Genomic DNA, 26570 nt, shown 5'->3' on the forward strand with positions numbered 1-26570 from the left:
AAGAGAGGATGAATAAGGAAAAGCCTGACAAAGCCACCTCTGTCAAAGTACTGAGCTTTGGACTTCCTTGGTGGTTCAGCAGTTTACACTCTGTGCGTCCAGTGCAGGGGTTGCAGGTTTGATTCCTGGTCCGGGAACTGAGATCCCATGTGCCATGAACTATGGCCAGTAAAAAAAGGTACTGAGTCTCATGATCTGCAGAATAATAGATTTCTGGTATTATACCAAGGATTGGTGAGGGAATGTCTCCTGCATGAGGGGAATGTCAGGACACAGTTTTAATGTGGTCCAACATGGCTTGCAGAAGGGAGATGGTGGTGTTGCTGGGTGTGGAGAGGGTATGTGCCATCATTTTTGGCCAGGTAAATGGTTTGGGAAATGGGCACATATTGTTTTTTCCTTTTGAATTGAGTGACTGAAAAAATAGCAGGAATTGCCATCTCTTTGCCACAGAATTGTGTGATAGAGTCTTTTATAGCATTTCACATTTAAAGAAGCTTTGTCCTTAGATTACATCATCAGCCTGCATGGTTCTGCCTGTTTTTTCATGTGGCTCAGTGCCTGAATTATGTACAAGATTATTAATCTTTTACAAGGCCATTGTTGACAGACCTGTAGTCAGGTATACGAGTCATAAATCTTGTCTTCCGTAAGTCAACAGTGCCTGTTATATTTGGCAAGTGCTTACCAGGCACCAGCTAAACCAGAATCATACCAGTGGGGCCATGGGCCAGACCAGTAAGGCCCTGCATTTAGGAGATGTAGGTTCTTGTCATGATTTCATCACTAACTGGCTATGTGACTTGCAGCATCACTTAACTCAGCATCATAGAGACAGTTATCTACTCTCTCTGAGACTCAGTTTCCTTCCCTGAAATATAAGAGAATTAAACTCTTAGCTTGGTAGAAAAGTAATTGCAGTTTTGAATTGTTGGAAGTTTGTTGTTTGACATTGGAATACATTCTTAAATGTGGTTATACATCATTTTAATGTGCATTTCTTGCTTTATGTTTTCTGGTAATGACTTATTACTTGCTGTTTATATTTATTTTAGACTAGGGAAATGGTGTTAGACAAAAAGTAAATTCAAGCGATTTTTTTATTGAGTTCAAAATGGGTTGTAAAGCAGCAGAGACAACTCGCAACATCAACAACCCATTTGGCCCTGGAAATGCTAACAAACATACAGTGCAGTGGTGGTTCAAGAAGTTTTGCAAAGGAGACAAGAGCTTTAAAGATGAGGAGCATAGTGGCCAGCCATTGGGAGTTGACAATGATCAACTAAGAGCATCGTCGAAGTTAATCCTCTTACAGCTAAATGAGAAGTTGCCCAAGAACTCAACGGTGGCTATTCTATGGTCATTTGGCATTTGGAGAAAATTGGAAAGGTGAAAAGGCTCAGTGAGTGGGTACCTTGTGAGCTGATTGGAAATCAAAAAAATCATTGTTTTGAAGTGTTATCTTCCTATTCTATGCAACAACAACAAACCATTTCTCAGTCAGATTGTAATGTGCAATGAAAACTGGATTTTAAATGACAACCAGTGATGACCAGCTCAGTGGTTGTCAAGCACTGCCCAAAGCTAAACTTGCACCACAAAAGGTCATGGTCACTGTTTGGTGGTCTGCTGCCCATCTGATCCATCTGATCCACTACAGCTTTTTTCAATCCTGGCAAAACCATTATATCTGAGCAGTATGCTCAGCAAATCGATGAGATGCACCAAAAACTGCAGCAGGCATTTGTCAAAAGAATGGGCCAAATTCTTCTCCACGACAACGCCTGACCACATATCACACAATAGATACTTCAAAAGTTGAACAAATTGGGCTGCAGAGTTTTGCCTTATCTGCCATATTCACCTGACTTCTTGTCAGCCCAACCACCACTTCTTCAAGCTTCTCAACAACATTTTGCTGGGAAAGTTCTTCCACAACCAGCAGGATGCAGAAAATACTTTCCAAGAGTTTGTCAAATCCTGAAGCATGGATTTTTACAATATAGGCATAAACAAGTTTATTTCTTATTGGCAAAAATGTGTTGATTGTAACGGTTCCTATTTTGGTTAATAAAGATGTGTTTGACCTAGTTATAATGATTTAAAGTTCACAGTCCAAAACCACAATTACGTTTGAACCAACCTAATAGATGCAGCAGGTACTAGCCAACTCTGTGATTCAGGATTACCCAAAGAGGGAGATGAGGTGTTCCCAGAGGTGTGAAGTTCTCTGATCAGCCCAGATCCTGAGGGAACTTCCCTGGTGGTCCCATGGTTTAAACTTTACCTTCCAAGGCTGTGAGTTCAATCCCTTGTCAGGGAGCTAAGATCTCTCAAGCCTCATGACTAAAAGACATAAAACAAGCAAAGTTTCTCCTGGATTTGTAGTGATGATAGATTAGCTGATAATTGCAATGATCAGATTGAAAGTTGCCTAGAAGTGACTTATCCCAGATTCAGGGTAAGGAGCACGTTAACCGAAAGAGAGGTATCACTAAACAACAAAGCAGCACATGCTTTAGTCCTAGAGTTAAAAAGCCCAGCAGAGATTTTATTCTGCTGCTCTCCATCTATGAGACCTGGGTCAAATCACATGGCCTTCCCAGGTCGTCTTCTTCATCTGCAAAATGGAAATCATGATGCATGTTCTGCCTACAATGTAAAACAGATGCATCAATTGAGAGAATTCATGACCAAGCCCTCTTGAATCGTTACAATCCAATACAAAAGCCATCATAAGCATGCCTCCCTTTTTACAACTGAAAGCATAAGATGTATTTTTCAAACATATCCATGGTTAAAGAAGCTCATGCCCCCCCAAACCATCCTAAATGAGGAGCCGTCATTCCCTCACAATGCATGTTGTTCATAACTGAAGAGAGGAAATCATTGTTAACATTGTGATACAGTCACCCAACAAAAGATTTTAACTACTTTTAGAAAATTGGTACTGTCAGAATATAGCCTTACCTGATCTAAAGTGTTTTCTTTGCACACCCAGCTTGGCAAGACCTAGAGGAAAGACAGTGTGGTGGAGACTAGACTGGAGAGGCTGATGGTAATGGGTTTCCTTTATTCTGTGAGGCTGTCTGAATCCTTGGGGTCAGCACTGACAGTTCTGGATCCCCTCCAGTGGAGGGAACAAAGGCTGGGGTTTCTTTTGAAAAATTCTTTCTGAGCACTGAGATTGTCCAACACAGTTTCCTTGATAAAGGGCTCATTATCTATCAGTGTGACTTTGCCCTTAATTTTTATGCTGGCAGTGCCAACATGAGCATATTTAAACCAATCCTTTTACCCAGACAGCTGTAACAGCACCCTAACAATTTGTGCCAGTGCTCAGAGCTTGGGTGTAGAATATAATCAACTATGGGTGAAATTTCCAATTAGTTGAATCACCAAGAAATACAATTTATCAGCTTGCTTTTCATCATATTTACACTTCTTGTCCTTTTCCAAATGCAACCCCATTTTAAATTTAAAAAACATAGAACATTTCAGGATTGCTTCCTTAGCTCAACCGACTCATGTTTATAGATCTAAAGAGGTTGCTTTTGTTGGCGAAAGGTGGCTCCAGACTTTGGAAAAGGTGACCCTCTGAAAAAGAAATCCATATGAACAGTGAACGTATGAGCAACCAGCCAGAGAAGGAGAGTCTGTTGATGGTGATGGAGAAAATCTTATGTATCACCCAAGTCTAAACAAGGCGACTAGATTTTAGTCTCTAAAACTGGAAGGACTGGAATGTGATGCTAGCTCAGAAAGCTGAAAGCTAACTAAGCATACTGTAAGCTTTGTAAACAATTTTTAATCAAAATGACAAAGCCTCAAGGAGCCTACACAAAAGGGAGTCAAAGAGTATAAGTGAAATAGTACCAAGGGAACGCTTGCGAGGTGGGGTATATAAACAACACTGCTCACTGCTGGGGGAGGGGTGCTCTCCATCATGTGCCTGGGACACTTTAGGAAGTTTTTCCAAAGCCAGGATGAAACATCCCTCAAGTTTCCCCACCACCATGTAGTATGGATGTTTTCAAGGTTTACCCACGTTGTAGCATGTATCAGAACTTCATTCCCTTTTTTATGGCCAAATGATATTCCATTGCACATCAGTATACTTTAGTTTAGCCATTTATCTGTTCATGAACACTTGTGTAGTTTTCAACTTTTGGTTATTATGAACAGCACTGTCATCAACACTGCATGCAAGTTATCTATTTGAATCCCTTCTTATTGTGGTTTTAATTTGCATTTCCCTAATAACTAAAGATGCTGAGCTTCTGTACACTTTATTCTTGGGTAAAGGTTTCAAATCCTTTGTCTATTTTTAAAACTATTTTGTTTACTTAAAAAAAAAATATGATTGTGTTGTAAAAGTTCCTGACCTATTCTAAACACAAGTCTTAATGTTGGATATATGTTTTGCAAATATTTTCTCCAAGATGTGGCTCTTTATTTTCATGAGTGGTTTTTGAGGAACACAGGTTTCTGATTTTGATGAAACCCGATTTATTGATTTTCTTCTCTTGATAGTTCCTGCTTTTTGTGTCCTAATATTTAAGAACCCTTTCCTCAACCTATGTTCTCTTTTAGAGGCTTATAGTTCAATTTTTAAGTGTAGATCTATGATCCATTTTCAGTCAATACCCATATTCAGTGGGATACTAACATCAAGGTTGATTTTTCCTTGCATGTAGCTTTCCAGCTGCTCCAGGCCTAGTGATGCTTTAGCACCACTCACCGTCTAGCAGCATTAATGGCCCTGTTGCTCTGTCCTCAAATCTGGTTCCGACCTTCAGAGATTCTGTCTGAACAACCTTTGCATTCTATTGCTTTAACAGTAGCACATACAAGAATTTCCAGTTGTTTCATTTAAACCTCCAGACCTTTCTCCCTTACTGAGTGTCCACAGTGCACCAGGAAGTCTATTATTTGCTGGAGTTATACAAAATATAAGTGGTTCCTGGCATTCAAGAAAATAGCTACAAAATTTCGTTTGCATGTTTCATATTTTATCAACTCAAGTCAGTATCATATTAATTTTTTTTAATCCAGCTTCTTATTACAGGGGATTTTGAGAGCAGATACAGAATAGAATTAACTGGAAACTATTACGAAGGTGGCTCATTTACTTCCATTGCATACTGGTTGATTTATTCAGTTTCCTTCCCAGAGTGTGAGGACTAAAGAGCTGAAAGAGACAAGAAATGCCCAGACCACAGATTACGACCAAAGAACTCTTGAGTACAGGTGATGATGTTCTGACATGTTCAGTGAGGGTACAGTGAGGAAGTTGCCTCTCTTTCTGATCCTTCAACATGGTTATCAGCATGTACAAGCTCAGAAACAGCAGAATGAGAATTCTCAGTCTGTTGGCCTTCTGAATTCTCCCTCTGCTAGGAAGTACTATTCCAGCCAATAATTTTTTTATGCTACTCGTAATATGAGTTTAACCTGGTTAGCTCACAAAGAGAGGAAAATTTTAAGCTAAATAACACAAAGATTGATTTTTCTCCCATTTTAGATATCAGGGCAGGAGATAGGGAAAATAAAAATATTGGGCAAAATGTCAGAGTATTTTGCCCCAAGGTTGCTAGCACTAGTATCTCACCCATTACCAATTCTCAGCCATTGAATTCCTGCAAATGTTTGGTGTTGTAGAGAACAGAAGATTTGAAATACATGAGCCTTGAGATTAACAGTTTGACCTCAAGTTCATTATCTTCTTGGCTGTCCTTTCTTTTTTATTCTTTTTTTAGGCTCACTAAATTTTATGTCATAGAGCATCATAAAACTATAAACTGGTGGTCATAACTTATGTGGCCTAAACCTAGGGTTCAAAAAATGTTGAATGAATTGCCAGCATTTAATACTTGGGAAATCGCCCATAAAAAAAAAAATCTGGATTTCCAATTTCTTTCTGAAAGGCCTTGCAAATCTGGGCTCACATTCCTGTGTGGTCACAGTCAGCTAAACTCTAGTACCAGTTGCTTCCTTTAAGACCAGCCATTTAGGCTCCAGTCTCTCCCCAGTTGGCTTTCCTATGGCACCTTTCCCACCTGGGTCCTTTAAGACAGTGGTTCTTGAACCTGGCTTCAAATACTGGAATCACATGAAGAACTTTAAAAGCTACTCATGACTCTGTTCCAGCCCCCAAAGATTTTAATATAATCTGTCTGTTGTGTAATCCAGGCATTGGGATTTTTATAAGCTCCCCAAGCAATTCCAAAATTGAGGACCCGTCTAAAAGCATCTCAGAGTTTAACTTGCATACAGAACACCTGGGGACCTCGTTAAAATGTAGATTGTGATTCAGCAGATCTGGGATTCTGCATATCTAGCAAGCTCGTACACAATGCCCCTGCTGCGGGCTGTAAGACAAAGGCTTGAAGGCATTTGCTCTTGTTTAATTTTGATTTTGACCCTGAATGACAGACTTAGGTTTAAAATCTAATGGAAGTTTATTCTTTTTGTTTTAAGTTGTTTATTTATATTTATTTCTGGCTCTTCTGGGTCTTTGCTGCTGCATGTGAGCTTTCTCTAGTTCAGCGAGTGGGGGCTACTCTCTAGCTGTGGTGCATATGCTTCTCTTTGCACTGGCTTCTCTTGTTGCTGAGTACAAGCTCAGTAGTTGTGAGGCACAGGCTTACATGTGCAATCTTCCTGCACCAGGGATTGAATCAGTGCCCCCTGTATTGGCAGGAAGACTCTCAACCCTGAACCACCAGGGAAGTCCTAACACTCCTGTCATTGAAGTAGCTGGAGTGATGGTGACAAACGAGAATATCCTACTGGTCCTCTTTGAGGAGGGTACTTCTCAGCTCGCTGTGGCCTCTGAAAGCCTTTCAGTGTTAGGGGCCCTTGACCCTTGTAAGTCTGCCTTCTGAGCCACCTTCGCTGTCACCAACTATAATATCGTGTCACCACATGATACATCCTCTCTCCCTTTGGAAAACTGTACCTCCTTTGACATTTTGAGCTCTTTGATGGTGGCACTGCTGCCAGCCACCAGTTCGGCTGTTACTGATTGAACGGTGGTGTTTGCGCATTTATTTGAGCATTTTATTGCAGTGGTTTCAGTTTGTGTTTCCAGATGCCTTAGGCCTGGAGCAACGGTTCTCACACCCTAGCATGCCACTTGGAAGGCATATTAAAACAGATTCACAGGCTCTACCCCCAGTATGTCTATTTCACTGAAGAGGGAATTTGTACTTCCAACAAATTCCCAAGAAGTAATGCCATCGCAGGTCCAAAGACCTAAAGATGCTCTTGGTCTCACCATATGGCTTCTTATAACAGTTACATTTTGGGAGTTCAGATAAGATTAGATTAAAGGCAAAGGTTATTTTTTTAAAATCTGAATACTGCTGTTCTGGTGACTTTCCCTTTTATTATTCAAGCTAGTAGAAAATGAATAAATATTTGAATATTAGTGAAATGGTGAAGAGGTATCAATTTAACAGAGATGAAACAAAGACTAAAATTATTCAATTTATGGAAAGAGCCATTTGTCCTTCCATGCAACACTCTATGGACTTATGCTATGTGTCCAAATATGATAGAAAAAATATATATATACTGGAAATAAGTGGCTGAAATCTATCTAGAAAAGGAAGCTTGATCAAGGATTTCATGCTATTTTTAGTTTAGGGAAACTAGAACCCCACTAGAGCAGTATATAAGTGTCTTTCCAGGAACTCATTATGTAGGAAAAGAGACAGCTGGTAAGGTTTCTGCAGGCCCATGCCTAACGGAAATACAGCAAATGTCATAGCAGTTATATCTCAGCTTATTGGATTGGATAAAAGTTATTCTGTCACAGGGTGAGGCCCCCTCCTTTCATTTATAAAGCTCAATGTATGAGGTCCTTCATTGCACAGATGTGTGGGAATGATGTAGCTTGGTAAACTTCATATTTACTTTTAGATGAAGTGGATTCTTACACAAGTAGGTAGCTGTCTGCTTTTGTATCTCCACCTCAAGAAATACGTTGGAATAACAAAAATGCCAGGCCTGAAGATCCTAAAGCAGAACTAGGCTGTCCATCAGAATGTGAGTCACCTTTAGGGATGATTGTATTTCCTAAGGACAGTCAATAAATTTCAGGATATTCTTCCTCTACTTCCATCGCCCATTAAAAATAAAGAAAGAAAAGGAAAGAAAGAACACCAGAAAATTAAAAAAAAAAAAAAAAACCTGAAAAAAAACCCCACCAAATTCAAAGTTTGACAAAATTAAGTTATTGGTTAAAAAAAAAAAAGTAATATTCTTGCAAGGAAATTGGGAACAGGGCTTTAGGGCAAGTAGGTTGGGCGGGTGCAGGTCTTGAAACCGCAGAAAGAGGAATTTGGGAAGAGGTTTTTAAAAGGCGGACGGGTGGTGGCATCCCATCGTACCGTCAGAGGAAGGTTTGTATCAACAGCAGATTTTTCTTGAGCAACTAAAATAATGAGGACTAGCTGAAAAATGTGCACAGAAAGTTAACAAATTTAAGGAATTTACAATACACGTGAGCTTCCTCCCACCGACCCCACTAACAAGTGCGGTCTGCCTGAGCGACCTACATTTGCTCCATCATCTCAGGACTGGGACGCATCAGTCAGCGTGCGCCCTCCTCATAAAACTCTGCCCTTCTGGCGGGCCCGCCTGGCTCCCGGGGGCGGCAGTGCCAGTAAGGCTCCTGGAGTTCGAGGCAGGCTGCGAGCGCCCGTCCCTCCGGTTCACCCTTTCACCCCTCCTTCACCCCCAGGCGCCACGCGGGGTGGCGCGGTTTTTCCGCCCACCCCCGCGGCCGCACTGGCCTAGCCAAGAACTGCAGGGCCTCCGGCTTTGGCGAGCCTGGACTCCGAGTCCTCCCCGCCCCAGCCACTGCGCTGGAACGCTGGGGGCTCGAAAGAGGCTGGGGTGTGTTTCAAGACACCGCGATTAGAGACGCAGCTTCTAAGTCTGAACTCGTCCTCGGTCTCTCCCAGACCCGCCGCCTCCGGTCTCGAAGACGCCCGGCAGCCGGCTAAGGCCCAGGCGGGGAACAACCTGGCCGGCCCGGCGGGCGAAAACCCAGAGCACTCGGCCGGGTCGCCCAGGGCATTCCCGCGGCTGGGGGCGGAAGGCGAGCCGGGCCGCAGGAAGGGTCAGCCGGCTCCGAGCTCCGCCCAGCTGGCTCGCAGGCCGCGCGGTGAATGGCAGCGGCGGAGGGCGCGGTGCCAGCGGAGAGGGGCGGAGCCGCGGGCGCTGGTTGGCGCGGGCTCGGAGGCGGGGCGCGCGGGGCGGGGCCGGAGGCGGGGTCGCTGCTGGGCCCTGGAGCTGCGGGCGCGCGGAGAGGAGTCGCGAGCAGCTGGAGCGGAGTTGGAGGAAGCGGCGGCCACGGCTGGCAGCGGGTTGGAGACGGCGAGCTCGGGTGGGGAACGGCTAGCGCGTCTGAGCTGGGTCAGGGGCTCATCGGAGCCGTGCGCGCCAGAGGCTGCCGGTGCAGCCTGGGCCCAACAGAGGAAGGAAGCCGGCCGGCCGGGGAGGTAGGCGGCGGCAGCGGGTCCGGGTGTGTGCTCGGGAGGGGGAGGCGGTGCGTGCGCGCGCGGCCACAGCCACTCTCTTCCTGTCACCAGCAGCCGCTTCTCCTTCTGCAGAACCGAGCCGGGGGAAGCGAGCTGGCCGCCGTCCTCCCTGCCGCTGGCATCTGCCGCCCTCCGGGCAGCCGCGGGTCCCCTTCGCGGCCAGCGTCCCCGCGTGCTCCCGGCTCCCTCGCGGCTCCCGTTTCCCTGGTCCTCTTCCGAGCGGGGTGTGCGCGCCGCTGGGAGCATTCGTCCCCGGAGTTGCAGGCGAACTCGGGCTTCCGCCACCTCTCCGTCACCGTACACTTTCCTGAGGGTTCCCCCAGTCGCCCGGCTGCAGTTTTCCGGAGCCCTTCAGCGGAGGAGAGCGCCCTGACCGCCGCCTTCGCGATAGCGGGCGGGATCTCTGCTTTCCCCCGCGCTCTCCGGCTGCACCCGGGTCTCTGCCCGGGCTCTTCCCCGGGGCGGGCGGGGGTCCCAGGGGCTCGCCCGCGGCCCCCGCCCTTCGAAGTTTGCCTCCCTCCTCTTCCGGGGTGGGGGAAGTGTGCCTCGGGGCGGCCGGTCGCTGGGGCCCCACTCGGCGTGTGATGCCGCCCGGGCCTGTGGCAGGTTGTTGGAGGCAGATTTAATGGGGTCTTCGGACAGCCCGGAAATCTAGCTTTTTGTAACGTGAGGCGAGACCGGAGGGACTGGCCCCGCAATATGGAGCCGGCTAGACGGAGCGAGAGAGCGTGGAAGCCCGAGCTGAAAGATCGTGCGGGAATTGTCTGGAATCCACAGCTCTTACGCTCACTTCTCAAGGGCAGAAACTGCCCGGCAGATCACAAGACAAAGAGAACGGGAAAGCTCAGGCCAACCGCTCCAGTGCAGAAATGTACTTTAGTAACCAGATTCGATCGTGTAATGAAAGGGTGTGAGCGGAATGGCTGTTACATGTTGAATGCAAAATGTGTGTGAACTGGATTTGGGGAAATTCTGCTTCTCTGGACGCAGTTAATATCAGAAAGCTCTCACTTTTACCGTTAATCTCTGGTGTAGCTGCAGCACTGCTGGTATGTAAGTGTGAGTTTACTGGGTTTGGGGGTTTTATGACTTTAGAAGCGATAGGGGTTTTTCCGGCCTTTTTTAACCCCCTCTCCAGTTCTTTCCTCTTTGTCAGTCTGTGCGAAGTACGAAAGGATAAAACAGTTCCGGGTTTTGAACGCAGCATTAGGTTGTCATTTCAGTGTGATGGGGCTGAAGTTTTAGTTGTTAGGCGGGACATTCACAATGTAAGTGACCCAGGCGTTCTGTGAAGTGGGTTTTTTTGCCTTTTTTTTTTTTTTTTCATTAGCTTGTGTTGCGTTTTGGCAACTTTAAAGATGATTAGGTGTTAGTTAGAAAAGGTCAGAATAGGTAGGTATCAGCTAGAATAGGCCAAAGTAGGAAGATAGGTTTATCAGTCATCATCAGGAATTTGGTGACTTCTGCACAGAAGGCCCCAAACACTGAAGTCATTGAAACACACAAATCATTGAAAGAGAGGGAAAAAAAGCACTCCTAGCCATAATTTCTTGATAGAGTACACTGTCTTGAAATAAATAGTTTTTTAAAAGCAGTAGATGATAGTTTTCTTAGGAACAAGAGTTACTTAAGCTTTGGGAAAGCAAGTGTTTTGGTCATTCCAGAGAAAATACCCAGGGTAATTTTTTTTTTTTTTTTTTTTTTGAGGGATCCCTCTTCAATTTGGAAAGATATGTTTGGTTCAGGATCAGGTTTAAACTGGAAAGGCCTGTGGAGGAGGCTCTCTGCCTTGCAGAAATGCTGGGTTATGTCAACTACTGGCCTCTTTAGCTTCTATATGCCAATTGCAACTACAGAGTTGTACTTTTTTTCCATAGAAGTATATAAATTTTTGTGAATGGGAGAAAGTTTTGTATATCTGATACTGGCTTTCAAAGTGTGTTATCATGTAGCTTTTTAACTTTCATGTTGATTCGGGACCTGTTCTTGTCAGTTGCATAACAGATATTTGCATTGTACACATTACTATCTGCTGTTTTATCTGCTTTTGTAAAATGATGGTATCACTGTGTCTTTTCACCTCTGTGATGCAGAGAGCAGACTTGCATTGATTAATTGTATTGTCTTTCTCTAGCTGTGTCTTTAAATTTATTAAGAACGGTAAACCCCTAAAGTATTAAGTTGATTTGGGAAATAGAAGTGGTACAGTAAGTCATAGGTGATATGTATTTTGCTTATTGACAGTGGTGGTGGTGGTGCAGATTTATCTGCTGGAAATGTTAACTGCACCTAAGCTGGTTATAGAGGGTTTTGTATTTTCATGCAAGCCTGCTCCACTTACTCAAATTTTGTGTTGTTAAAAGTTTTGCTCATATCTTTAATTAAAATTTCATGAATGCCATGTAATTCTTAGGCTAGTATGTTGGTCAAAATCTTTCTTGGGTATTTTAAGGGAGTATTCTAAAAATATATCTAATCTGAAAGATTGTCCACTTGCTTATTAAAACAGGAACAATTCTAGTTCAGCTCCCATTGTGTTTGCATTTTGTCATATGCAAAATGAATTTTAGTGAAGAGATGGTCAATGAGCAGATTAAAAAAAAATTTCATGGTCAGGTAGAATATTGAAAGCTAAGATCATGTTTGCATTTGGTGTTTTGCTTTTAATTCTCCCACAACTGAGGCATACACAATGCAGAAGAAAAGGGGAAGTGCCTTTTTTAGTATATTATATATTTAAACGGGCTCCCCACAGCCCTTCTGTATTTTGGAGGACACAGGAATTTGCCAGTGAAGGCAAGAGAATAGAGTGTCCTAGTGAAACCCTTAGAAGCCCTTACTTACCAATGGAAGGAAGGGGTTATCACCTTAGAAGGCAAGGCATAATATCAACTATATGACAGCTTTTAATAAAAAACTTAGCCTGTAATTAATTTTTGAAATATTCATCGTATTCCTTTTTCCACCCACCCCTCTGCATCCCCGTCTCCTCCACCTACACCCTAATATGATTACCTGCCATGATTCTACCAACACTCTTATTGAAATTACTTGCTTAAGAAAGTGGCAATTAAAGGCTATTTCACATACATGATGCCAAAGCAGCTGAAAATAGACTGTAATTACTCCTAACCATGTCTGTTTGGGTGATGTTAGGGTTTTTGTGTATTTGAAAGGATAGAGTGAGTGTAATATACCTATTGCTTAAAAAAAAGAAAAATCCTAGTATAAAAACATCTTTGGAGACTTTATCCTCCCAGCATTGTTTTCCTTAAAGTATATCTATCCATATGTGCTCCTCACCCCCACTCCCCCGACCCCCCACACCTGACTACATTCTGTAGTCAGAATGGTATTCATCTTAATAATCACCCCAGAGAGTATTGCAGTCACAGGAGTCTGGCAGAAGGGAGGAGAGAGTGAAGAAAGGGAGGTGCCTGGGCCAGGCTGGACCCCTCTCCCTCACTGGACTTCAGTGGTCCAACCCTGGGCTCAGCCTTAGGAGCTAGGGCTGCAGCAGGAGCAGCCCCTGCTTTCAGTCCCTGGAGAATTGTGTGAGTGGGATCACCTGTTTCCTTTGAAGGCAGATAGGAAAGCAGCCACCACAGCTTCCTGAAGAGGAGTGTTGTCCCCTAACTCCACCCCCTCCTCATACCACCCTCTCACACATCCCTGGCCCCTCCCAGGTCTCCTCAGCCCTGACCTCTATAGAGCCACTCTCTGCCCCAGGACGAGATGGACAAAGTCCACAAGCAACCCTTATCTGTCTATCTATTTACTCTGAAAAGGAGTTAAAGAAACAGAGTTTTATTTTGGCTAGCTTCAGGAATCTTTCTGTACAGTTTGCAGAGTTTAGAAGCAGTGCCAAAGGAAAATTCTTGGCAAATGTTTCCAGTTTTAAATAGGAATTGTATAAGTAGCATTCAATGCTAATAATAATGATAGGAGTAACAATACTGCTGCTACAGCTGTGATTTACTAGCTGTCTGACCTGAGGCACGCTATTTAACTTCTCTGTGCTGATTCTCCTATCTGTAAAATGGAGATGATAAACTGTACCCAGAATGCAAGGATTAAATGAGTTGATATATACAAAACTAGAAGGACAGTGCCTGGCCCCTAGTAAGCGCTGTGTCAGTGTTAATTATATTAAGCTCTGATTATCAAGCCCAGAGCTCAGTCTCTGTATAAATAATTTCCTTTCATCTTCATAATGAACAGTGGCACAGAGAGGTTTAAGAGACTTGGTCAAGTTTGAAAATCTAGGCCCCAGTGGGGACAAGCATCTTTGAGTGTGAAGTCCAGTGCTTGCACTCACCTGCTTGCTGAGAATTTTCCACTGTAACATCCTATTTTCACAAGAGGAGAGACGCTAGAGTGTCTTCTTGCACCCTGCCATTCCAGGGCGGCCTCCTCTCAGGGCTTCCTTGCCCGGGGTGATGCAGAGAACTGGAGTGGTCCACCCTAGGGCCTTTTCTGGGTGACAGGATGTGTTTCTCAGGCTCTGGAAGCCGCAGCCTCCCTGTGATGACCACTGAGCCTGAGAAATGCGTCCAGCTGGGGCTGTGTTTCTGCGCCTCCGGCAGTGCTGGCGCCATCCCATCACTTTGCTTTCTGGAGAGCCCCGTGTCCTTGTTGTTTGACCAGGGCTTGTCCTGTCCCCACACACCCAGCCCCCAGAGAGCCTGCGGGCAGGAGTCGTGGCTCAGATGCCCAGCTCCCCCAGAGCTTTGGCAGCCTGGCGCTCGTTCTGGTTGGTTTGAAAAATGAATGGAGATACTTGAGGATGCTGATTTGGGGCTTCATCCCAGCCCATCATTTTATTTTAATTGAGATGAAATTCACACCCCATAAAATTTAACCCTGAGCCCAGCATTTTAAGTTGAAATTCATTATGTTTAATAAGAAAATTTGATTTTCATGATTTCCAGGACACCATATTTGAAAGGGGAAAAGATTTTTAGATGATGAACTGTGTTTTCTGTTTTTTAAAAAAGTGGTGTGAGTTTAGTTAGGGAGCTTGCCCTACTCAGAGCTGCCACACTGAAGATGGAAGGATGAATTGTAGGGCCGGGGACCCAGGAATTGATCTGTAGCTTTGCAGCTGGATTGAAGGTCTGTCTTGTGCTGAGAACCAGGGCCAAACAGCTGATTTCATGGCAAGGTAGAATCACTTGATCAGGATATATTCTTGGTTTATTTAAAGTGATTTGAAAATGTTCTTTATTCCTGCCTCCCCACCAAGATTTCTAAATCTCTGTCCTTTGTAAATGGGAATGAGTAAGTCAACAAAGTCAGAGGACTTTTCAAAGAGTTGTGTTTGGTTCTTTGCCCAAATGCCTGCAGGTTAGAGGGTTAAATTGAAAATTTACTTTCAGGCAGTTGTACATTAAGAAGTCATGGATTGCTTCTTGTGGGGCATCAGAAGCTACTTTATTCTGAGGAACAGAGTGAGAATTGGTCAGTATTTTAGCAGAGAGAGAAAATCTGCCTTCATTGCAGGCAGTCTGTAAAAGACTTGAAAGATAGGAGCAAGATAAATTCCCATGAAGTCACTTTTGAACTGTTTCACCTGATGTTCTATAAGAGTAAGTTAATTTGTTATTTGTTCCTAGGTTTCCTTTATACCTTTTGTTACAGTAACTCAGGTTATGCACTGGCTTAGAGCCTATGTCATAAAACTGCCTCCGTTATTTGAAAACATTAAATTACGAATGGTGGATACTGTTGTTTGGTCGCTAAGTCATGTCTGACTCTTTTTGCGACCCCAAGGACTGTAACCCGTCAGGCTCCTCTGTCCATGGAATTTACCAGGCAAGAATACTGGAGTCAGTTGCCCTTTCCTTCTCTAGGGGATCTGCCTGACTCCTGGGATTGAACCTGCAGCTCCTGCATTGCAGGTGGATTCTTTACCGTCTGAGCCGCAAGGGAAGCCCCATGGTGGATATTATCTGCATATAAAAACCTAAACTGTGGAAATAGTTCAATGGACAGGTGCATATAGCCAAAGAGGTTAGAGATACAAGCCTGTGAACCTGGGGAACATATAGTTTGGGCCCCACACTGACCACAGACCAGTAATCTAGGCACTGCCAGTGTCCGAGGTTGCACAGATTTCTGCTGTGCTGGGGCGAATCTGAGGGGGAGAGAAAGACAACTTGGCAGTCCTCTGAACATCATCTCCCCGGTGACTGTAGATGATGATTTACATCTCCCTCCCCCACCGCCCAGGAGGGACTGAGTTGTCAGAAGTGCAGTGAGAGGACTGGGGTAGCAGCAGGAGGCAGTTAGGTGACAGAGGCTGAAGCCTGTAGAGCAGAAATGGACAGGGTTCCAGAAGAGGGCAGCCTTCTAGAAGTTCAGTTTAGTCGCTCAGTCGTGTCCAACTCTTTGCGACCCCATGAATCGCAGCACGCCAGGCCTCCCTGTCCGTCACCAACTCCCGGAGTTTACTCAAAATCATATCCATCGAGTCGGTGATGCCATCCAGCCGTCTCATCTCTGTCATTCCCTTCTCCTGCCCCCAATCCCTCCCAGCATCAGAGTCTTTTCCAATGAGACAACTCTTCACATGAGGTGGCCAAAGTATTGGAGTTTCAGCTTCAGCATCAGTCCATCCAGTGAACATCCAGGACTGATCTCCATTCCTTTCCCTTCTCCAGAGGATCTTCCCAACCCAGAAATAGAACCGGGGTCTCCTGCGTTGCAGGCAGATTCTTTACCAACTGAGCTATGAGGGTAGCCCTTCTAGAAGTTCGGTACCCAATATTTGATTCACCCGTTTATGGACTTGTTTGGCAAGGATGCATCTCAGTAAAGTCTTTTTGGAAGAAAATCTGCATGGTCCAGGATGCTGAGTCTCGGACTTGAGGGCACTCCTGCTGAGTTATAAAGGCTTCTCTTTGTGCAGGTGTTTTATTGTGAAAGAGCCACAGATGCCAATAAGGCCACTATCACAGAGAGTAAAAAGCAGATGAGTTTGAGAGGTCTGAGTATGCAGGCAGGGAATCTACATGGGTGACCTTATTGACATATCTGACCATCCATGGGCATCCAGGGAAACTGAGTTTGAGCAGCAGGTTTTAGAATGTTAAAAGTGATGACTCTGGAGCCAGGCTGTCTGGATCTGAACTCTAGTTTTACCTGCCACTTGCTGAGCATTTTCATGGTCAAGATATCACAGCCAAGACACAAACTCTCTGCACCTCATTTCCTCTTGCGTAAAGTGAGAATGTTGGTAGTACCCACCTCATGGGCACTGTACCTCATGGTTACTGACCCATGTTAATACACATATAGCTCCTAATAAATATTTGATGGTGATGGTTGAATGGGTTAATACATCTATAGCTCCCAGTATTAGATGATGACCATGATGACAATGACATCATTTAATTGGGAGTGGCCATCAGGAGAAAATGTACAGCGTGCAGCAAAGCAGCCACATGCCCCCTCCCTCTAGCCAAGGCTTCTCTGTACCTCTCCATAGGATGCCCTTCACCTGCCCCCCAGATGGCTAGGCAGCTCTCCCTCTTAATTGGCTTCTTTTAATTGCTCTCCACTCACTTAATTGCCACTGAATCATGGCTGACCTTGGATTGATTTGATTGGTCTTCCTGGCCTTGATGGTGGAGTCCCAGAAGATAAGAGTAGTGTGTGCTACTTGCGGCCCTAGAGTCATAGATCTGGGGATGTTTTTTTGTTTGTTTGTTTGTTTTTCGGTTGAGGGCCCAGAATTCTGCACAAGATTCTTACACACAAAGTAAGGTGGTTCTTACAAATGGTGAGGGAGGGGTTCTTTGTAGAGACAAGTCTCTGGCATCTAAGGCGAGGATTGTTATTGCTACTCTAGAGTCTAGCAGTTGCTAGTCTTAGGGTTCCTCAGGGTTCTTTATCTCTTTGCAGGGATTTAGCTTCAGGCCAGTGTAAACATAGTTTTTAGGTTTATAAAACCGTGAGCAGACCTAGAGGCTTTTCGTACTACAGTGTCCCCTCGTGCAGGACATGCATAGCTGCAGAGATATGTCATGAGCAAGCCTTGGCAGTTTGCTGAGGCTTTTTAGAGGGGAGAGGAGGAATTGCAGGGGACAGGGAAGAAGGGAGAGAGGGATCATTATCCTGTTCTTTCTGTTAAGAATCTCACCAAACTGGCCTTCTGGGTTGTTGAAACAGGAAGCCATAGGCAGCAGCTGGCAGAAAGATCTACCCAGCCTACTAGTTGAGGATTTTTTTTCCCCCCCAAAAGACATAAATTGCCAGGAAAAGCTAACAAAAATTTCAAGGCAAATTTGGAGAAATTAAATTATTCTTAGGCATATTGCCTGGTTTCCAGGCATTTAGGGATATGTAGATATCCATGTTCTTTAGAGTTCTGTGTCTCATTTGTAACAGAGTACATTAGTACTAAAAATGGGATTTGCTAGTTCTACATTTTCGTGTGAATTTATGCAGTGAATATTTAATTTGATTCTGGATCTGGCAAAAGGAGAGGCTGTCTTCAAACATAACATAGTTTATTTTTCTCTTATGCTCTGCTGGCTGCTTTAATTTTTTTTCCTCTGCCGACTGAAATGCGAAGTAGAATACTACCCCAGATTAATATTCTTGCTACACAAAGATCTCCAGTGTTTGTTTTTGCTTCTTTTAATATGTAACTCTCCTAAGAGCGTTATTGTATTACAGCTAAGAGGCTTTAGCCATGTAAAGTTGAATGCTTTACACTTCTGAATGCCAGCATAACAATTAATCTGTGATTAGATTTTGCTTCTTAAGATGCCTGCGCCACAGAGTGCCTATAATATTAAACTTCTAAAGGGTTCCACTCTTGAAAACTTACAAAAGCTCTCTTTGACATAGCACACCGACATTGTGAGGCTATTGTTTTCATTGCTTTATTGTTCAGCCAGCTTAACTGAAACCGTGAGTTTGCTTTTCCTCTTTATGACCAAGATAACGTGGAGAAATGAACGGGGTGCGCATAGTGTGTCCCAGCGCACGCTGTTCTCTGCTGTTCTAGCGGCAATCCAAGCTGCTTACTGCCCATCTTAAGAGGGTCTCTTGACTCTGAGCCCTCTGCCTCCACTAGTTAAAAAAAGAAGAAGAAACTTGCATCTTCTCCACTGAACTGTCTCCATAGAGTGATCTGCAGCAGCTATCTGCTTTCTCTTTATTCCTTAACTCCTTAAAGGTGTGCTGCAGTCCATGGGGTTGCAAAGAGTCGGACACGATTTAGCAACTGAACATCAGATCCTCTATACCATCAGACTAGAGTGGCTTGCTCTGCTTTTCTGCCACCTGCTTTTCTGCGTCCATTGTGGACGCAGCCCTGGGGTGACCGAGCCCTGCCTATTTTACAATCCCAGAGGCCTCTGCAGGATTTAGTCTTAGAGATCACCTGAACCCTCTTATCCCTTATTTCCAGGACATGGCATTGTCTCCAGACCTTGACTTTCCCATTTCAGCAGCATTCAGTGAGCCTCAATGCTTCATCCTTGGATCTTTTTTTTTAAACTTTTAATAGTTTTTTTCTGAGTTCCTTCATTCCATTGAGTTTGCCCGTGTCTTATTTGCAGCTGATTATCAAACTTCAGGTGTATTCCCTATCCTGAATCACAGACCAGGTTTTCAGCTACTCACACGTGGGTTTGGATGCTCAGCATCACTTCTAGCCCACCAAGGCCTCCTGGCTTCCCTTTGCCTGATACTGGTATCTATGGTTTTCTCATGAACTCAGGATCAGTCACCCTTTTTGCTCTCTTTCTCTCTTTTTAAAAGTAATATATCATTTTTATTGCTTTTTAATATCAAACAGTAATAACCTTTGGGATAAAGGAGAAAGTGGGAAGGAGAGAACATTTTTCCTTTTTATTTTGTACTTTTCTGTACAGTTTATACTTTCTACTTTCCTTTTTTTTGCTTGGAAGTTACCAACAAAATGACCTATGGTCTGGTATTATATACTAAATGTTTGTGTCTTTTTTATTTCTTTGTATTACTACATACTAACATGTTGCTAAACAGACACACAAGTAAATATTTCTTGATTATCTGATGTCATGTTGAAATGAGTTCTAAAATAGTGGATGGAGTAGCTGATCTCTAAGCACCAGTAGTCGGATTGTGCCTTGAACCTTCACTCAGCTCTGGAAGCTGGGAAGAGCCCTTCCTCTTGGCTTCTCTGTGGTCCTGTTCCTCATCATGCTGTGGTCTCTCCGACTCCCCCACTGGGATGCAGTATCCTAGTCCCAGGTGCTTCTCTTTCTCCATCCATGTTTCAGCACTGCCATGCCCCCCCCCCCCCCACACACACACCTCTTTGTCCCTTTTCAGTTCCCGCCTTTCCACACCTTCTCCTGCCACTTTGGTTCATGCCCTCGTGGCCACTTGCCCAGATGGCTGCAAAACGCCTTGCCTGGCTCTCCCCTTCTGTCTCTGTGACAGCCCTTCCCGTGCATCAGGATTAGAGTGAGATTCTTCACGTGCAACCCTGGTCCCGTCTGTCCCCTTTCTCCACGCCTTGTCCTGGCTCCCATTGCAGTTAGCATCACTCATGAAGTCACCTGCGTGGTGTCATACAACCCCTGCTTATCTTTCTAACTCGGATCCGATGCCTCCTCTTTGGCTTCGCACGTATCGGACTGCCTGTTCTGGCTCTTAGCAGAATGTGACACGCGCCTCCTCACAGCTTCACCGAAGTTCACGCCGCGTGTTCTTTCCGTCTTCAGATGCCTGTTCTCCCCTGTTTGAACTCCCTAGCGTTCGGTCTCTGCTCTCTTAGGACGTTTACCTCGGGTTACGTTTCCTTGGGTCCCTTCTTGTCTCAGAGATGTTGCCGCGTGCCAGCAGCCCTCTCAGCCCGCCGAGCATTCTTAGAAAGCAGGGACCTGCCTGCCTCGCTCATCAGGCGCAAGGGCGCCGGCCCATGTCCGTCTGCCAGACTGGTGAAGCACTTGCTGAATGGCAGTCCGAGGCCAGAGTGTCGCAGACGGCCCGTGTGCCGCTCATTCATAAGTCTTGCTTTCCCTTTGCTAGGTGCAGCTCGCATGCGGCGGGCCCCGGTCAAGTCAGACGACAGATGGGCAGCGTGACGAGAGCGTCAGAAAGGATCGGGCCTCGCCGGGGGCGTCAGCCTGGAGTCGGCGTGCTGACGAGTCGCTGAAGAGGAGGAAGCCGGTGGGGGGACCGCGGCCACAGAGGAGGAGCGCCTTGACTTGAGTCACACCCTTCATGGAGGACAGATGGACGGCCGGATGGCCAATCACCTCTCCTCCTAAGCCTTTGGAGATTGACGCTTTGCCCCCTGCTGGAGGCGTGTCGGGAGCCTTCGCGCGCACGCTGAGTTCACTCCCCGTAGACACGTCAGGGTAGACGGCAGTGCGCAGCCGGCCTCAGCCGTCGCATGGTCCCGGGTCTGCCGCCATGAGCGCGGAGGGATACCAGTACCGGGCGCTCTACGACTATAAAAAGGAGCGGGACGAGGACATTGACTTGCACTTGGGGGACATACTGACTGTGAACAAGGGGTCCTTAGTCGCCCTTGGATTCAGTGATGGCCAGGAGGCCAAGCCTGAAGAAATTGGCTGGTTAAATGGCTATAACGAGACCACAGGGGAGAGGGGAGACTTTCCGGGGACTTACGTAGAATACATTGGAAGGAAGAAGATCTCGCCTCCCACACCAAAGCCCCGGCCACCGCGACCCCTTCCTGTTGCCCCAGGCCCTTCAAAAACCGAAGCAGACAGTGAGCAACAAGGTCAGTATTGACGAGCGATTGCTTCATGACTCCTTTTTTTTTTTTTTTAAAGGAAAAGTCAGATTGGTTGCTGCTACTGCTGCTAAGTCGCTTCAGTCGTGTCCGACTGTGTGTGACCCCATGGACTGTAGCCCACCAGGCTCCTCCATCCATGGGGTTTTCCAGGCAAGAACACTGGAGTGGGTTGCCATTGCCTTCTCCGCTCAGATTGGTTGGGCTGGGATAAAATGCTCTGGGCAGAAATTGTTTTAGCCGCTTTACTTGAATTTACATATGGTGCATAAAAGCTGGTTAGTTATTACATGGCTAGAAATTTGTGTTCATGGGGTGGAGAGTTGTTATAAAAATAGGACATGATATCTGAGAAACTGTTTAGTGAATGTCTCTGAACACGATTAGAGTCACCGTGGAATCAAACACCTATTGCATTCTTACTCATGTAATTGGTACTGTATATCCAAATAATCATTAGGGAAAAGTAGAGGGTAAGGTTAATGTAAGTATATTTAATGGAAAATGATCTTCATGGAAAACGGAGAGAGTAATAAAATGACCACAGAACTCAGCAGAGAAGAAACCAGTGTTTTTATAACCTGGTGTCTATCTCTTGGTTTCTTCTCCAGGAGTACTGGCTGAAGCTTAAACTCGATCCTGTAGTTAGTATAGATACATAGAGAACCTCTTCTGCCTGGTTCATGTCATCTGTTCATGAGAAAAAAAGAAGCCACTGAATGTTTATCTCAAATGGAAACCACCTTGATCCAAACCCACTCATGGTTTTTTTTTCCCTTTGTATATATAATTTTATTTATTTATTTTTGGCTGTACTGTGTCTTCATTTTCCCTAGTTGTGGCAAAAGAGGGCTACTCTCTAATTGCAATGCTTGGGCTTCTCATTGAGGTGGCTTCTCATGTTGCAGAGCACGGGCTCTAGGGCACTTGGGCTTTAATAATTGTGGTTCCCAAGTTGTAGAACGTGGGCTCAGTAGTTGAGGCACATGGACTTAGTTGCTCCGAGGCATGTGGGCTCTTCCCAAATCAGGGATTGAACCCATGTCTCCTGCATTGGCAGCCGGGTTCTTTACAACTGAGCCACCAGGGAAACCCCAAAGCCGCTCATTGTTGGTTGGAGATGGTCCCCACTTCAGCTCTGATCACAGCTGTTTCTTAGGGCTTTTCACAAGGGCAAGCATTTTGCTGCTTTGCTGTTAACAGCCTTGTCAAATCATTTCTTCACTAGTAAATCTCAAGGATTATTCCCCCTGTATAATCTTTTGCCCACAGACTGAGAAAGGTATGGAAAAGATGTGTTTCTAATGGGTGGACTCAACTGCAGTGGTTTTTTTGTCAAGTAAAACTGACTGTATTTCTGGATAAGCTCCTGGTACTCTTGCGTCTTCTTTAACACTGACTTATTCTAGCGCAAATGAATGAAGTACCAAGAGTGAAGAAGCAGAATGCAAGGGTAAATAGAATTGGGAATATTTTATAAAAGTCAAGGAACTCACTAAAGATGCTTGAGGAGAAGAGCTTTTCTTTTCCATTGCAACCCAGCAGGGATACTTGTTTTATAAACATTATACCATTTGTTAGAAATAATGCCCAAATGATACATTTAACTTGACAGTTCAAAACAAAAGTTAGTTTTTCTTTCTAGATAAGTCAAAAAAGTTTGACACATATATATGTAATTTTGTCAACCATTCTGTTTCTTGCATAGCTTCACTTAGCTGGGGAGGAGGTATGTGCATAACTGTTTCTTTTTTTCCTACCAACTACATATTCTTCATTTGACTTTTGATATTTTAAGTTAGAGACACTTCCTTATATGGAGACTGATTCAAAAGGAAAAATAATCAGCATATGAAAGATTCAGTCAGTTCAGTTCTGTCGCTCAGTCCAGTCCGATTCTTTGTAACCCCATGGACTGCAGCACACCAGGCTTCCCTGTCCATCACCAACTCCCAGAGCTTGCTCAAACTCATGTTCATCGAGTCTGTGATGCCATCCAACCATCTCATCCTATGTTGTCCCCTTGTCTCCCTGCCTTCACTCTTTCCCAGCATCAGGGTCTTTTCCAATGAGTCAGTTCTTCGCATTAGGTGGCCAGAGTATTGGAGCTTCAGCTTCGGCATCAGGCCTTCCAATGAATGTTCAGGACTGATTTCCTTTAGGATTAACTGGTTTGACCTCCTTGCAGTCCAAGAGACTCTCAAGAGTCTTCTCCAACTCCACAGTTCAAAAGCATCGATTCTTTGGCCCTCAGCTTTCTTTATAGTCCAACTCTCACCATCTATACATCTCTACTAGAAAAACCATAGCTTTGAATAGCTGGACTTTTGTTGGCAAAGTAATGTCTTTGCTTTCTAATATGTTGTCTAGGTTTAATATGTATGTCTAGGTTATAGTTTTTCTTCCAAGGAGAAAGCATCTTTTAATTTCATGGCTGCAGTCACCATCTGCAGTGATTTTGGAGCCCAAGAAAATAGTCTGTCACTGTTTCCATTGTTTCCCCTATCTCTTTGCCATGAAGTAGTGGGATTGGATGCCATGATCTTAGTTTTTTGAATGTTGAGTTTTAAGCCAGCTCTTTAACTTTCGTCTTTCACTTTCATCAAGAGGCTCTTTAGTTCCTCTTCACTTTCTGCTGCAAGGGTGGTGTCATCTGCATATCTGAGGTTATTGATATTTCTCCCGGTAGTCTTGATTCCAGCTTGTACTTCATCTAGCCTGGCATTTCTCATGATGTACTGTGTATATAAGTTAAATAAACAGGGTGACAATATACAGCTCTGATGTACTCCTTTACTGATTTGGAACCAATCAGTTGTTCCATGTCCGGTTCTGTTGCTTCTTGACCTGCATACAGATTTCTCAGAAGGCAGGTAAGGTGATCTGGTATTCCCATCTCTTTAAGAATTTTCCACAGTTTGTTGTGATCCACACAGTTAAAGGCTCTGGTGTAGTCAATATAGCAGAAGTAGATGGTTTTCTGGCACTCCTTGCTTTTTCTGTGATCCATCGGTTGTTGGCAATTTGTTTTGGCTCAGATGGTAAAGAAACTGCCTCCAGTGCTGAAGATCCAGTTTCGATCCCTGGGTCAGGAAGATCCCCTGGAGATGGGAATGACTGCCCTCTCGAGTATTCTTGGTAGAGAATTCCATGGATGGGCTAGAGTCCATGGGGTCACAAAGAGTCGGACACAACTGAGCGACTTTCATTTCATTTTCATTTGTCGCAGTTTGGGACTTCCCTGGTGGCTCAGATGGTAATGCAGGAGACCAAGGTTGGATCCCTGGGTTGGGAAAATCCTTTGAAGAAGAGAATGACTACCCACTCCAGTATTCATGCCTGGAGAATTCCATGGACAGAGGAGCCTGGTGGGCTGCAGTCCACGGGGTCACAGAGTCGAACATGACTCAGTGACTAAGCATGCACACATTACGAAAGATTACAAAATCATAAACATATCTGAGTTGGAGTAGAAAAGATTATTTAAAAGGTGGAAAGGGATGCCTTGCCAAGATTAGGGACAAAAATTTTGTAAAAATAACTGCTAAACAAAAATTGCATTTGATATCTGCTGTCAGGTGTAACTTCATTTGATTATAGCATACGGAAAAGCCAGTTTTTCCTTCAAGTTTTCTCTTTGTAAGATATGAAATATTTTATAATGCTTTCTTTCTCATGTACTGTGGTAACAATTGAGATTTTTAACAGCTTTTACTTTTTTTTTAATGCATAGAAAGTTAGAGTAAAATGAAAAATTTTAGCAGAGTTTAATAAGAAAGAGACTCATAATGTGCACTAAAGTAAAGAGCAGGCCTGAATATAAATGAGAAATTAGGAGTCATTGAAAGGTTGAAAAGGTAGTATCGGGAGGTTGGGTAGGGAGTTGAGATGCTAAATATTAGATTTTCTAGAAATGTTAATCTTGTCTTCTGAAGAGGATTCAGCAGCTCATGCTAGTTGCATGTCAGATTGATAGGGAAAACAGTTGTAAGGACAGATTTGTTGGAACCTGTGGGACTCTGATTTCTTTTGCCTGAGAGTGTGTTTATTTGAAAAGTGTTTGCAGGGACAAATTATGTGAAGGTGAGAAAGGATGGTTCTTTTCTTACTGTAATTGAATTCTTTGGCCTTTTTTCCATTTTTACTCCTTTACCCAACTTAGCCTGCTTTTCAGGTTTGACTGTCTTTATTTTATTGAAGAGTTACCCCTGTGACTTGCAGGTCTCTTTCGTGGAAGGAGTGTCCTGGGGTTGGTGGGCACGGCACCCCCACCCCCATGAGCTTGGAATAAAAGGAGGCTGCGGGGACGTGCCTTTAAGACCCCTCATTGCCTGCCCTCTTTGTCAAAGGAAGTGGTCCTTAAACTCTGCCCACAAGTAGAATCTGTGTGAGAAGTTCCCCCTTAGATATCAACATGCTTTCCCCACTTTTCTTGTATGTTCCTAGAAGTAAAGCTGTCATGTTCCACTTTGGGGAAGAAAAGAGGGTCACAAACCTATTTGAAGATACAGCACCCAGTTCCTCTCCGGAGAATGTACCGTCCTCCTATCTGGTTCGCATGCAGTTTTCTTATGAAACGCTGGCCCTTGTCTGGATTGAGTTTGTATTCTGGATCCCCTTGTGCTTCCTGAAGCTTAAAGGAACTGAGCGCCTCTTCTGTGCTGAAAGCAGGATGAACGATGGAGTCAGGACCTGAGAGAGGTGGCGTGCCCGCTGGCGCACCTCCCAGCCCCCCTCAAGCCGCTCTCCCACCTTATGCTCTGCTTAGACACGCTCTTGCCTGACCTCGTCTCCACTCTGCTTAAAGCTTTCTTCTCAGGGAGACTGGCTCTGCCCACCTCCATCTCTTGTGGCAGCCTGCCTCTCCGCTTTGGCAAAGCATTTGTCATCTCACTTAATACAGAATTTACTTGTCGTGTCATTTCTTTATTTTCTGCTCCCTCAGGTAGACTGTAAGCCCCATGAGGGCAGGGGACTCTCCATTATCCCAACAGGGCCATAGATGCTCAGCGGGTGGACAGATGCTTGCTGTTGAAATGCATCATCTAACTGGTTCACAGCCCACGTGACTGTGGAAATGTGCCATATGCTTTGTAAGTCAAGCCTGTCGCAGCCCATTTCTGTTTTTAGACATTATGGTTTATTGTTCATTCACATCATTCACATCTGAGGAATCTTGCAATCTTGGCTTTGACTGATTGCCTGGTTGTCTCCAAAGCTTATTTTTTGTATTCCATTTCCTAGGACTGGTAGTT

General features: G+C 44.6%; 2 protein-coding genes across 3 annotated transcripts in view; both read left to right on the forward strand.

Moving 5' to 3' along the window:
- Nucleotides 1-293: 293 nt before the first annotated feature.
- Nucleotides 294-20719, forward strand: LOC136146429 (collagen, type I, alpha 1b-like). Its single transcript, XM_065905306.1, has 4 exons — nucleotides 294-362; nucleotides 8584-8718; nucleotides 8806-9512; nucleotides 20583-20719. Exons 1-4 carry the CDS (start codon nucleotides 294-296, stop codon nucleotides 20707-20709), a joined length of 1038 nt encoding a protein of 345 aa, XP_065761378.1. The 3' UTR covers nucleotides 20710-20719.
- A 250-nt stretch (nucleotides 20720-20969) lies between these two features.
- PIK3R1 (phosphoinositide-3-kinase regulatory subunit 1) overlaps nucleotides 20970-26570 on the forward strand; it is a 77332-nt gene continuing 71731 nt past the window's right edge. For both annotated transcript variants that reach the window (XM_065905732.1, XM_065905733.1), the window contains exon 1: nucleotides 20970-21303. In XM_065905732.1, coding sequence (XP_065761804.1) covers nucleotides 20970-21303 — 334 coding nt within the window. The remainder of the gene's footprint in view (nucleotides 21304-26570) is intronic.

Source organism: Muntiacus reevesi, chromosome 14 (assembly GCF_963930625.1).
Source record: "Muntiacus reevesi chromosome 14, mMunRee1.1, whole genome shotgun sequence".
Classification (NCBI taxonomy): Eukaryota; Metazoa; Chordata; class Mammalia; order Artiodactyla; family Cervidae; genus Muntiacus; species Muntiacus reevesi.